A 12,654-nucleotide genomic window follows, 5' to 3' on the forward strand; every position below is an offset into this window, starting at 1 on the left:
CCAAAGAAATGTCAATCGTTGTCCTGTTGGTATTTGGCTCTGTGGACTAATGAGTTTGCAGACCACTGGCCTAGGGCCTTGGGCAGTGATCACGTGGGTCAAGCGTGTCAAACTCACGCCGGCGGCCACGGGTTTGACATGCTGGACGTGGGCGGTTGAACTTCCCCTCGGGCACTCTGTCCGCCTGCAGGCTGGGCGATGGCGTGTTGTGGGTAAAGCCTGGCGGTGTCTCTGGGCGCCAGGGGCACCGCTCTGCTCGGCTCTCTCTCCTCCAGCCCCTGGCGTCAGCTTCGGCTTGGGGGGTCAGGAGCCCTGGTCCCCAGGAGCCTCACCCCTGCCTGCTGTGCCCGTGACCCAAGCTGGCGGCAGGCGGGCAGCGGTACTTGGTGTCCAGGTTGTGGCCTGGCTCCTCTGAGCTGGGTGTTAGTGAACCTGTGTCTCAGCTGCCTCACCTGTTAGAAGGGGCGAATTATACCTCCACATCGGGTACCCGGGACGGGAGCAAGGCTGGTGTGCAGGGGTGGGTCTCTCGGCAACCCGCCTCCCCGCCCGCCCTCCCTCCCCTCAGATCAGCTGCTCTGTGGTGGAGGCCAGTTCTGGAGCTCACAACACATGGTCCCGACTCATTGCCTGGGGTATGACCTGTGGTCCTTGGACCAATGGTTCTCAAAATTGCGTCAGAATCTCCTGTCCTGCCCGCTGGCCTGGCTCAGGGGTTGAGCATCAACCTATGAACCTGGAGGCCATGGGTTCAATTCCTGGTCAGGGCACATGCCTGGGATACTATCCGATCCCCAGTAGGGGGCCTGCAGGAGGGAGTCGATCGATGATTCTCTCTCATCATTGATGTTTCTCTCTCTCTCTCCCTCTCCCTTCCTCTCTGAAATCAATAGAAAGCTTTTTTTTTTTTTTTTTTTTTCTTTTCAAAAACGAATCTCCTGTCCCATCCGAAATGCTGGCTTCCCCTCAGGATAGCATGGCTGGCTGCCAGGTCCTCCCTGCCGAGGGCTGAGTCAACAAGGCGCCCTCACCACGCAGGCTGCACCATCGCTGAGGGCCGGGGTGGGACAGACCTGCTGAAAGGGGACTCTGCCTCCTCCCGCCCGGGTCTCGGTTCTCAGCCTCTGGCTTGGACTGGAACTCCCCCAGCACTCCCCTGAGCCTCCTGCCAGGGCAGCTTGCTGCTGGTGGTGGTGTTACCGGAAAGCAGACTGGCCCGTGGCGGGTCTGCCTCCGGCCAGCCGCAGCCTGTGGGTTCCCGACTTCCTGCAGGACAGATTTCACAACGCGCCCAGGTGACTCCGAGGGAGCGCTCGTGGGGGCTGGGACCGTGAACGAGGAAGGGCCTCGCATAGAGAGGCAGCAGGAAAGCCCAGATGGGCCACCCTACTCTCCGCAAAGTCAGCCAAGGGGCCTCGGGACGGGGCGGGGGCTTAGCCCGGACGACTGCCGCTGCCCGGCGCTCCCCCAGTGGAAGCCTCGGGTCCTTTAGGTTAGGAGATGCAGCCTGTGTGAGAGAGGGAGAGGGGAAGGGGGTGGCCGCCCTGGGCCTTTGTCTGGAGCTCTATCAGCAGAACAGTCATCCGTCCGGCTGTGCCCGCTCAGGGTGAGGCCCTCACTGAGGGGTCACGCCAGGGCAGGGTCCTCCGTCACCGCAGCTGGTCTTGGCTTCGCCCACCGGGTGCTGCTGCTTTTCCAGGCCTGGAGGTGCTCACCAGGGAGGCGCCCTCTGCACCTGCTGTGATGCCGGCAGTGGGTCCCGCTGTCCGCCTCAGTTTCCCTCTCCTGCCTGTCCTGGCTCCCTGGCCCGTCTCATTGGGACTTCTCAGCCCCTGTAACCAGGTGAGGCCAGTCTGTTATCACAAACCCCTTTCTGTGTATCTTTTTAAAACCAGCCCCCTGGCGTGTTGCTAACCAGTTCCTGGACGGCCTGAGTCAGTTTCACAGGGGTTGGGAGGTGGCGGCCAGACGACCCAAGTTTGAGAGCCACATTCCTGGGAGTTTACTGCATCTCGAGGCTTCCTTCCAAGGGTGCTTTCAGCAAATGTGAACATCGAATGCTAAGCAAAGGCAAAAGCTGGTTCCTCACTGAGCGCCTACCATGGGCTCTGACTGGACCCTGATGGTCCTAGGCTCGTCCCAGGGGCTGACGTCAGGCAAGGCCAGGCTGCTGGTGCTGACCGTTCGCTAGGAGCTGGCAGTGCCTCAGCCCACCAAGCTCCAGCCCTCCTCCGGCCTCTGGGCCTTGGCACCTGCAGGCCCCCCGGAGGGGAAAACTCAGAGTTCGCTTCTTCCCAGCGGGGCCGCCTCGCGGTGCCCAGGCCCCGCAGGAGGCGCTCAGGCGAGGGCTCCGGGCCGGGGACGCCGCGCAGACACACGCACGCCCGTCCACGTGCGGACGGACCCCTTCCCCGGCCACAAGTGGGGGGACCTGCGGACCCCGCCGGCGCGCAAACCCGGCTGGCCCCGAGCGGACAGGCTCGCGCACGCGCACACACGCGCACGGAGCGGCCCGTCCCCCGCCGCCCCCCCGCCTGGCTGGCTCGCGCATGCGCGGACACGCCCGCCGGTTCCGCCCCGACGCCCACACGGAACAAGGAGCGGCCTGTGCGCAAGCGCAGCCGAGGCCCCGCCCCTCCCGGCCGCGCCCTGGGGGCGGGGCCAGCCGGGGGCGGGTCCTGCGACACCGCCCGGGAAGCAGCGGAGCTGGGCGGCCCCCGCCACATCCTCCTCCGCCTCCGCCTCCTCCTTCCCGGGTCTGAGCCAGCGGAGCGGAGCCAGGCCGAGCCGAGGGCTCCGAGGGCGCGGGCGGAGCAGGGCACGGAGCCATGGCGCACCAGACGGGCATCCACGGTGAGGGCGGGCGGCGGGCGGGCCGGGGGCAGAGGGGCTCCCCGCCGCTGCGCCCCTCCCCGGCTCCCGGCTGCTCCCGGCTCCTCCAGCGCCGGTGGGGAAGCTTCCTGTTCCCTTTGCAGCCGCGCGTCGCCGGGAACGGCACATCTGGGGGGAGGGGGCTCCCCGTGCAGAGTTGGGGTGGCTGTGCAGGCAGGTACCCGGCTGCGGCGGAAGTTTCCGTGCTGTGGGTGCCCGTGCGGGTGGAGGTGCCTGTTTGTGCCCATCTATGGGTCTGTGTGCCTCTCCGGGGGCGGGGGCGCCCGGATGCGCACATCTGGGGAGGTGTGCACACATGTTCACTCGCCTGGTATGCACAGCCCTGTGTGTGCCCAGCTGGGTGCACACACACATACACACACCAGGGGCTGGTTGCAGGGACACAGTAAGGTGGGACCATCTGTAGACAGTGAGTGTTTCATGACTGTGCACACGGCTGTGGGTGTCTGGGTGCATCTCGGTGTGCGTTTGTTACCATGGATGCATGCACCGTGTGTGTGTGTGTGTGTGTGTGTGTGTGTGTGTGGTGTGGGTTTGTGTCTGTCTGAGGGGGGACCCTGACCTTTGGCTCCTCCCACACTCCTGCACTCCAGGCTGGGGACACCCCGGGCAGGGCCCTCAGAATGGGATGGGAGCGTGGCGGGTCTGACCTTGACCTCAGGTCCCCTCCGTTTTCCACTCTGATCTGAGTCTGCCGGGGCCAGGCTTGGAAGGTTCCAGTTCCAGGTTGGGAACACAGGAGAGGGTCCGAGTATGGGGTTTGGGGGTGAGGGTCGTGGCCCTGGAGACCCCCCGCACCCGAGCTTCTCCAGACCAGCGTCACCCCCTTCCCCAGAGGGCCCCCCTTTCTCCCTTGGACAGGCTGCCGGAGAGGCCGTGGCCGGTGGCCAGGTGTCCTGACCCTCCCTGGCCTCAGGGTCCCCTCCACCGGCCCGAGAGGCTGCCTGGCTGTGCAGAAGGTCCAGACGGTCTGCCCGGGGAGCCTGGTGGTTTGGCCCTCAGCCACTCTTCCCACCACACCAGGATCCCCCCCCCCCCCCCCCAGGGCCACCATCGACCAGCCTGACCGCCTGCCTAGATCTCGGCTTGTGGTTGTGGCCACTTGCTGGCCAGACAGCCCTGAGGGCTTCCCTGGCCCCGTCCAGCAGGTCAGCAGGCCGGGCCTGGGGCAGGGCCAGCCTCCCCCCAGGTGGCCGGCCTCTCCCAGGAGGCGTTGGCCAGCCGCTGTGACTCAGCCCGCAGGAGAGAACAGTGTCCCTTCCTTCCCCTTTGCCTGGTCATCGCCGCTGCCCCGGCGGAGCCGGGAGGGGCGGGATCGGAAGCCAGGGTTCCTCCTCAGTCCTGTGGTGGGGCCGCCTCACCCTCTCATTTCCTCCTGCCTGCGAGCAGCCCACCCCTCATTGCCAGGCGGCGGGGGGGGGGGGGGGGGGGGGGCCATAGGTGCAAGTCTGCTGACCGCAGGGCAGGGCCCTGGAGGGGCCTGTAACCGGAGGCTCCAGGTGGGGGCGGGCCAGGCAGGGGTGGGGCGGGGGCATGAATCTTTGATGAGAGGCTCAGGTGTCCCAGGCCCGGCCTCTGGATTATTGATGGTGGCTGAGGAGGCGTGGGGGTTGTCTCTGCCCCGGGTAACAGGAGAAGGGGGCGTCCCTCCCCTGCGCCCTCCCTCGCAGGTCTGAGCAGGTGCGTGTTCACAGTGGAAGCCCCTCCGAGCACTTCCTCCGCTCACTCCCCCGGGCCTCCCTCTGCCTGCGGGCGGCGAGCCCCGCCTGAGGAAGAGTGAGGTTCAGAGAGGCCAGGGGTCACACACAGCGATGGGGAAGGGGCACCCCAGAGGCAGGTCTTCCTCAGAGACCCGCCTGGGCTCTGCAGGTGGGCGGCTCTGCCCGGCCCGCGGGGCTGCCCTCAGCACCGAGGACCCGGGCTGCCCCGGACCCGCCCACCCAGCGGCCCTGAGGTGGTGCCCGCCCGGGGCTCAGGCTCAGCCGCCCTGCGTGGGGGGCACCTGAGGACGGGGGCAGAGTCTCCAAAGGCCCCCCGGCCCCGAGCTGCGGGCCCTATAAATACCCCCTGACCTCAGCCTCCAGCGGAGTTCCCGCAGAACTCTCCGACCTCGGGGAGCCTCAAGGTCACGCTGCCGGGTTCGCGCACCCGGACACCAGGCAGCCCCGCCCACGCGGACCTGGGTTTCTCCCGAACCACGGCAGGTCCCCAGCTCCGACACGGTCCTCCCCGCTGCACTCGGTCCCTAGCCACTGGCTCTTACCTCCTGGCTCTGTGGTCCAAGGACCAAGACAGAGTCTGCTTGGGGGAGTTCCTGAGAGTCCCTCCTCCTCCAGGAAGCCTTCCGGACTGCCTGTGTGTTTCCGTGTAACCTTTATACATCCTTTGTCTGCAAACATGCCTTCGCCAAGCTCTGCGTCTGCCATTCGTGTGTGTGTGTGTGTGTGTGTGTGTGTGTGTGAGAGAGAGAACCTGGGCATGGTGGCTGTGTGTGTGTGTGTGTGTGTGTGTGTGTTAGAACCCGGGCATGGTGGCTAGGTGTGTGTGTATGTATGTGTGTTAGAACCCAGGCATGGTGACTGTGTGTGTATGTGTTAGAACCTGGGCATGGTGGCTGGGTGTGTGTGTGTGTGTGTGTGTGTGTTAGAACCTGGACATGGTGGCTGGGTGTGTATGTGTTAGAACCCAGGCATGGTGACTGTGTGTGTGTGTGTGTGTGAACCTGGGCATGGTGGCTGGGTGTGTGTGTGTGTGTGTGTGTGTGTGTATGTGTGTCTAAACGCGAGTGTCCACTTGTGTTAGCCCAGCGGAGCGTGTGCTGGTGGACAGGGTGTTGGCATTCACACTCCTCTGTCACCTGCACGTGTTGATGTGTTATGTTCACTCACGCTGGGCTGAGAATGTACCTGTTTGTTGCCACGTGCAACATGCGTGCACATGTGTGTGTGCGTATGTACACACGTGTGTGTCAGTGGGCATAGTGGTCCCGGGGAGCTGTTCGAGTGTGTCTGTGTGTGGCTATGACAGGACTGAGCGGCCCCCTCTCCAGCTCGGCGCTGGCCTTCTCCCGCCGGCCTGGCCTGCCCAGAGCCGCCCTCCTGGACGGGCGGCCGTCCCCCTGCCTGTCACCAGAGGCCTCCGGCCAGGCGGCCGCTCACTGCCACCTCCGCGGCTAAATTTGGGAGCTTCTGTCCGGGCGTCTCAGGTTCCCGGTCACATGGGGCTGTATTTAACCCGCTCCCCGCTCCCCGCCCAGCACCGGACCCCGCAGAGCAGAGCAGGCCCGGCCGCGTCCCTGCCGCGTCCCTGCCACCGCCCTCGCCCTGCCCCCCGCCGCCCACCGCCCACCGCCCTCACCCGCCATGTTTCTTGTGCTCGTAGCCACCGAGCAGCTGCGGGAGTTCTTCGCCCAGGCGCGGGCCGGCTCCGTGCGGCTCATCAAAGTCGTCATCGAGGACGGTGAGTGCCGGGAGCGCACGCAGGCGGGCGCGAGCTCGCTGCTCTGCTGGGGGGTGGGGACACGGACTCCAGCCCACGGGCCTCAGTTTCCCCCGGGGAGCGGGAGGGCCTGTAGGAAGCGCGGGAAGTGGCGTGGTCGTCCCTGTTTCCTGTGAAACGGCAGGAAACTGAAGCTGAGGGGTAGCAGGCGGCCCAGGCCTGGCCCTGGGTCCTGTCCAGCGCCCCCCCTCCCCAGGCTGTGTGGGGAGAAACGGGCCGGGCAGGGGGTAGAAGGGCAGGGGGGTAGAAGGGCAGGGGGCAGGGATAAGCCAGGCTGGGCCCTGCCCCGTGGCCAGTGCGGCTCACCTGGGTCAGTGGCTGGCAGCCTAGACTGGCGTGGCTGCTGGCGGGGGCGGGGCGGGGGGAGGGGGGGGCGGGGAGTCCTACGGAGAAGCCCAAAAAGTGTCCCCCAGCGGGGAGAAGGACTCTGAGGTCCAGATGGGAGAATTCTGGGCGTGGCTGGGCCTTGGCCTGGACCTGGGACATGTGCTTATGGGGGGCGGGGGTTGAGCTGAGGCCGCAGGCCGGAGGGTTTGTCGAGGCGGAGGAGCAGACGGCGCTGTGGGGCCGGAGCAGAGGACTGCTCTCTCCTCTCCCGTTCGTCTGTGCCGAGGGGCTGTCCCCGGAGACGAGGGTGGGACTGGGGCTGGGGGGCTGCCCCTCAGTCCTCCCAGCCTGCATAGCGGGCCGTCGGGGGCTCCCCGAGCGGGCGTGGTGCCCATGGCTTTTCACGCAGTGAATGGGCTCCGAGCAGGGTCTGCCCGGCGGGACGTCCCCCCAGGGCTGAGCTGAGGGCTCCGGGGGCGCGGACCGCCCAGTCCTGCATGCAGTGGTGGGCAGCGGGCGTGCCCGGAGGGTCCAGGCCCCGGACGGGCAGCCACTGCCATCTCCACCCGCGTGTGGCCCCGCTCCCGGGTTTCCTAGAGTAACCAGGAAGGCCACTTCGGACGTGAAACTCCCGGTGTGAAGACGGGGCGGCCTGGTGAGGAGCGCCGCCGTCGGCCGGCTCAGCCTGCGGCCCCGGCTTCCGGCCGGCCCCCTCCGAGTTGTGGCAGGCAGCGAGGAGGCCGAGGCCCGCAGAGGGGGCTGGGCTGCTGGGCCTGGCCTGGGGGGCCCTTGCCCCCATCAGGGGCCTGGTAGCAGGTGCCTAACCTCCGGCCCAGGTGTGATTGTCCCCTCGCCTTGTGGTTGGGCTGTGAGCCCCCCAGAGCACCTCTGCTCTGAGAGGCTGTGTGGGGGGCAGGGAGCCAGAGAGGGTGAGGGTGTGTATGGAGCAATGAGCTGGTGGCAGCGGCGGAGGGCACGCGTCTGCGTGTCTTCATGTGATTGTGCCAGTCCTGGCATCTCCTCGCCCGTGTCCGTGCGTGTGCGGAGGGAGCAGACCCCGTGGCAGCTTTGTCACCACTCACCCACCCACTCACTCGTGCTTCAGTCCCAGCCTCGCCCTCAGGGCCTGGGGGCTCCAGGGAAGGCGGGGAGGGTGGCCGGAGGCGGGAGGTTCTGGGGGGTGGGGGTAGGCGTGGGGGTGGGACTCGGCTCACCCCGCCTCTGCCCCCAGAGCAGCTCACGCTGGGGGCGTCGCGGGAGCCGGTGGGCAGCTGGGAGCAGGACTACGACCGGGCGGTGCTGCCGCTCCTGGATGCCCAGCAGCCCTGCTACCTGCTCTACCGCCTGGACTCCAAGAACGCCCAGGGCTTCGAGTGGCTCTTCCTGGCCTGGTCGCCTGACAGCTCCCCCGTGAGTCCCGGTGCCAGTCCCGGACGGGGGGAGGGGGCCCGGGGCTGAGCGAGACGAGGCCCATCCTTGGGGTGTTGGGGGACGTGGGGACCGGCTCCAGGGCGGCTGAAGGGACCAGGCCCTGGGTGGCCTGCAGCCCTCTGGCCATAGCCCCGCCTGGCCTGGGAGTCAGAGGTTGGCTGGACAAGGGCTCCCCCTGCTGTCCGAGCAGCCCCACTGCCTCCTCGCTCCGCACGGCGCCCTCTGCCGGGGGTGTGGGCACCAGGCGGTGAGACAGCCCTGCCCCAGGGCCTCACACTGGCCCCTGCCCTCAGGTGCGGCTGAAGATGCTGTACGCAGCCACGCGGGCCACGGTGAAGAAGGAGTTCGGGGGCGGCCACGTCAAGGACGAGCTCTTCGGGACCACGAAGGTGCGCTCAGGCCTCAGAGGACAGACGGGTTGGGTCACGGGGCGGTGGGCACCGGCTGGGCCATGAGCAGGGAGGGCTGCGGGCCCGGGCTGCGGGCCGGGCGCTGAGGGCTGGGCGCTGAGGGCTGCGGGCTGGGTGCCCGGGCTGCGGGCCGGGCGCTGAGGGCTGGGCGCTGAGGGCTGCAGGCTGGGTGCCCGGGCTGCGGGCTGGGCGCTGAGGGCTGTGGGCTGGGTGCTGAGGGCTGGGTGCCCGGGCTGCGGGCTGGGTGCTCCAGGGCTGGGTGCCCGGGCTGCGGGCTGGGTGCCCGGGCTGCGGCGCTGAGGGCTGGGCGCTGAGGGCTGGGTGCCCGGGCTGTGGGCTGGGCCATGGGCAGGGAGGGCTGGGTGCCTGGGCTGCGGGCTGGGTGCTGAGGGCTGGGTGCCCGGGCTGCGGGCTGGCGCTGAGGGCTGGGTGCTCGGGCTGCGGGCTGGGCGCTGAGGGCTGGGTGCCTGGGCTGCGGGCTGGCGCTGAGGGCTGGGTGCTCGGGCTGCGGGCTGGGCGCTGAGGGCTGCGGGCCGGGCGCTGAGGGCTGGGTGCCCGGGCTGCGGGCTGGGTGCTGAGGGCTCCCGGCAGTTGCCCAATCGCCCGTTCGTGCCTCCGCCCGGCAGGACGACCTCTCCCTGGCCGGCTACCAGAAGCACCTGTCCTCCTGCGCGGCGCCCGCCCCGCTGACCTCGGCTGAGAGGGAGCTGCAGCAGATCCGCATCAACGAGGTGAGGTGGGGCCCTGGGGGGTGAGGGAGTCGGGGGTGGGGCGCTGGGGGGTGGGGGAGGGGGGGTGGGGCGCTGGGGGTGAGGGAGTCGGGGTGGGGTGCTGGGGGGTGAGGGGGAGGCGGGGGTGGGGGGTGAGGGGAGGGGGGTGGGGGAGGGGGGGTGGGGCGCTGGGGGGTGGGGGAGGCGGGGGTGGGGGGTGAGGGGAGGGGGGTGGGGGAGGGGGGGTGGGGCGCTGGGGGGTGAGGGGAGGGGGGGTGGGGGAGGGGGGTGGGGCGCTGGGGGGTGGGGGAGGGGGGGTGGGGCGCTGGGGGTGAGGGAGGCGGGGGTGGGGCGCTGGGGGGTGAGGAGGAGGCGGGGGTGGGGGGTGAGGGGAGGGGGAGGGGGGGAGGGGGGGAGGGGAGGCGGGGCGCTGGGGGGTGGGGGAGGGGGGGTGGGAGAGGGGGGGAGGGGAGGGGGGGGCGGGCGCTGGGGGCGGGGCCTGTGCTCCCTGCGCCCGCCGTCGGGCGGCAGGGGAGGCCACTCAGGGCTCGCTGGCCGCTGCCCCAGGTGAAGACGGAGATCAGCGTGGAGAGCAAGCACCAGACGCTGCAGGGCCTGGCCTTCCCGCTGCAGCCCGAGGCCCAGCGGGCGCTGCAGCAGCTCCGGCAGAAGGCCATCAACTACATCCAGCTGGTGGGTGCGCCGCCGGACCCGGTGCTCCCCCACCTCCCTCACACGTGCAGGCGTGTGCACCGTGTCCCCGGCCTGTCCACACAGCTCACCCGGTGCCAGCGGGAACACGGGCCCGCCCCGCCCCCGCCCGTGCCCATTGGGTGCAGCTGCCGTGTGTCATGGATGCGCTCTGTCCCCTGCCCTGTCCCGCTCATGGGCAGGGGCCTGTGACAGTCCCCCCCGCCTCCGCCCGCACACTGTGCTCACTGAATCCGCTGACTCCTTAGCTCTCAGCCCCTTCCTGCCCCAGACTCCCCCTCCCCCCTCCTCACCTCACCCCCAGGCAGGCCCTCGCCCCTGTGGTCCAGGCTGCCCCCCGGGGCCGAGGGGCGCCTCCTCTCCAAGCGGCCTGGTGTCTGGGGGGGGGCTGGTCCTGCCCATGGTTGGGGGGCCTTCCCGCCTTCCCAGGGAGCTGGGCCGGGACCCCCACGGTGGGCGCCGGGCCTGGCACTGCCTCATCCTCACCGGCGCCCCGCCCTCGGCAGAGGCTGGACCTGGAGCGGGAGACCATCGAGCTGGTGCACACGGAGCCCACGGACGTGGCCCAGCTGCCCTCCCGCGTGCCCCGCGAGGCCGCCCGCTACCACTTCTTCCTCTACCGGCACACGCACGAAGGCGACCCGCTGGAGTCCGTGGGTGAGCGGCGGCGGGCGGCGGGAGGGGGGCTGCCTGGGGGGGGCGCCCGCTCACCGCTCCGCCCGCCCCCAGTGTTCATCTACTCCATGCCCGGCTACAAGTGCAGCATCCGGGAGCGCATGCTCTACTCCAGCTGCAAGAGCCGCCTCCTCGACTCGGTGGAGCAGGACTTCCGGCTGGAGATCGCCAAGAAGGTGGGCGCGAGCGGGTTCCCCGAGGCCCCCCGCCTCCGCCGGGGCCCAGGGCGAGACGGTGGAGGCAGGGCCACTGCTGCCTGTTGGGCGGGGGGAGGGGCGGGGGGCCGGTCCAGGGGAGAAACGGGGGGGGGGGGGGGGGCCGGTCCAGGGCTGCCCCGCTGGCTGAAGGCCTGGGCGGGCCCGAGCCCTGGCTCCGTGCCTCCTGCCCGGGCTCGGAAGGCAGGGGGCCCGGAAGGCGGGGGGCCCGGAAGGTGGGGGGTCTGGAAGGCGGGGGGCCCGGAATGTGGGGATCCCGGAAGGCGTGGGGGGGCCGGAAGGCGGGGGATCCTGGAAGGCGGGGGGTCTGGAAGGCGGGGGGTCTGGAAGGGGGGGGCCCGGAAGGTGGGGATCCTGGAAGGGGGGGGCCCGGAAGGCGGGGGGCCCGGAAGGCGGGGATCCTGGAAGGGGGGGGGCCCGGAAGGCGGGGGGTCTGGAAGGCAGGGGGCCCGGAAGGCGGGGGGTCTGGAAGGCGGGGGGCCCGGAAGGCGGGGGGGCCGGGAAGGCGGGGGGTCTGGAAGGCGGGGGATCCTGGAAGGCGGGGGGTCTGGAAGGCAGGGGGCCCGGAAGGCGGGGGGCCCGGAAGGCGGGGATCCTGGAAGGGGGGGGCCCGGAAGGTGGGGATCCTGGAAGGGGGGGGCCCGGAAGGCGGGGGGCCCGGAAGGCGGGGATCCTGGAAGGGGGGGGTCCGGAAGGCGGGGGGCCCGGAAGGCGGGGGGGGGGTCCGGAAGGCGGGGGGCCCGGAAGGCGGGGGGTCTGGAAGGCAGGGGGCCCGGAAGGCGGGGGGCCCAGAAGGGGGACTGGAAGGCAGGGGCAGCAGGTCGTCCAGGTGGGGGTCGGGGAGGAGAGAAGGGGGTACCCCGGGAGTGAGGTGGGAGTCTGGGCCCACACCGGGGCCGACACGGCGTGCCCCTCGCAGATCGAGATCGGCGACGGGGCCGAGCTGACCGCCGACTTCCTGTACGACGAGGTGCACCCCAAGCAGCACGCCTTCAAGCAGGCCTTCGCCAAGCCCAAGGGCCCGGGCGGCAAGCGCGGCCACAAGCGCCTCATCCGCGGCCCCGGGGAGAACGGCGACGACAGCTAGAGGCCCCGGTCACTGCGGGGCCGCCGCCCGCCCGGCCGCCGCCTCCTCCCGCCCTGCCGTCCGTCCGCCCGCCCGCCCGCCCGGGCTCCGGGCAGGGGCCTCGGGGCGGGGGGCGGTGGCGGACCACGCTTGCTGCTTCCAGGGCCACGGGCGGGCGTTGGCCTCCCCCGTGCTCTCCCTGCCCCTCGTCCGTGTGCCGTCCGTGTGCCCGCTGTCCGGGGCCCTGGGCGGCTGTCTCAGGGCCTGGCGTGAACGTGGTCCCCGAGGGAACTGAGACCAGGGCCCGGCAGCCCAGAATCCTTGGCCACAGGGGTGGGTCCATCAGGGCCGGGCAGGGTCACGGTGGGGGAGATGGTTGGATGCTGTATTTTTTAAAGAATAAAATATTTTTAAATCAACACCCGAGTCTGGCCCGAGGGAGCCCCTGGCCCTGGGCCTGGGAGGCCCTGTGTGTGTGACGGCCCCGCCCCCCGCAGGAGGTGCCTGGAGAGTGTCTGGGTGCAGGGACGCCTCCTCGGAGGGGTCTCCCTGGGGGGCAATGCGCGGGGGGGGGGGGGGGGAGGGAGGGGCGCGGGTGTGCGGGTTTCCTACGGCTGCTCCGAGTTCCCCAAACCCGCTGGCTTTGTCTATTTTTGTTGACTTCAGAGAGGAAGGAAGAGGGAGAGAGATTGAAACATCCATGAAGAGAGAGAACCAGG

General features: G+C 69.9%; 1 protein-coding gene across 3 annotated transcripts in view; it reads left to right on the forward strand.

The window, feature by feature from the left end:
- The first annotated feature begins 2,676 nt into the window (after positions 1-2,676).
- TWF2 (twinfilin actin binding protein 2) overlaps positions 2,677-12,654 on the forward strand; it is a 99,123-nt gene continuing 89,145 nt past the window's right edge. For 2 of the 3 annotated variants that reach the window (XM_084902355.1, XM_084902354.1), the window contains exons 1-9: positions 2,677-2,853; positions 6,274-6,351; positions 7,949-8,127; positions 8,442-8,537; positions 9,185-9,289; positions 9,836-9,961; positions 10,486-10,636; positions 10,709-10,830; positions 11,789-11,964. In XM_084902355.1, coding sequence (XP_084758481.1) covers positions 2,829-2,853; positions 6,274-6,351; positions 7,949-8,127; positions 8,442-8,537; positions 9,185-9,289; positions 9,836-9,961; positions 10,486-10,636; positions 10,709-10,830; positions 11,789-11,956 — 1,050 coding nt within the window. In that variant the 5' untranslated portion in view covers positions 2,677-2,828 and the 3' untranslated portion in view covers positions 11,957-11,964. Of the gene's footprint in view, positions 2,854-6,273; positions 6,352-7,948; positions 8,128-8,441; positions 8,538-9,184; positions 9,290-9,835; positions 9,962-10,485; positions 10,637-10,708; positions 10,831-11,788; positions 12,357-12,654 lie in introns of those variants that run through there. The other variant, XM_084902353.1, reaches the window with a different exon arrangement.

This window comes from Pipistrellus hanaki (genome assembly GCF_964339955.1).
Source record: "Pipistrellus hanaki genome assembly, chromosome: 13".
In the NCBI taxonomy this organism is placed as follows: domain Eukaryota; kingdom Metazoa; phylum Chordata; class Mammalia; order Chiroptera; family Vespertilionidae; genus Pipistrellus; species Pipistrellus hanaki.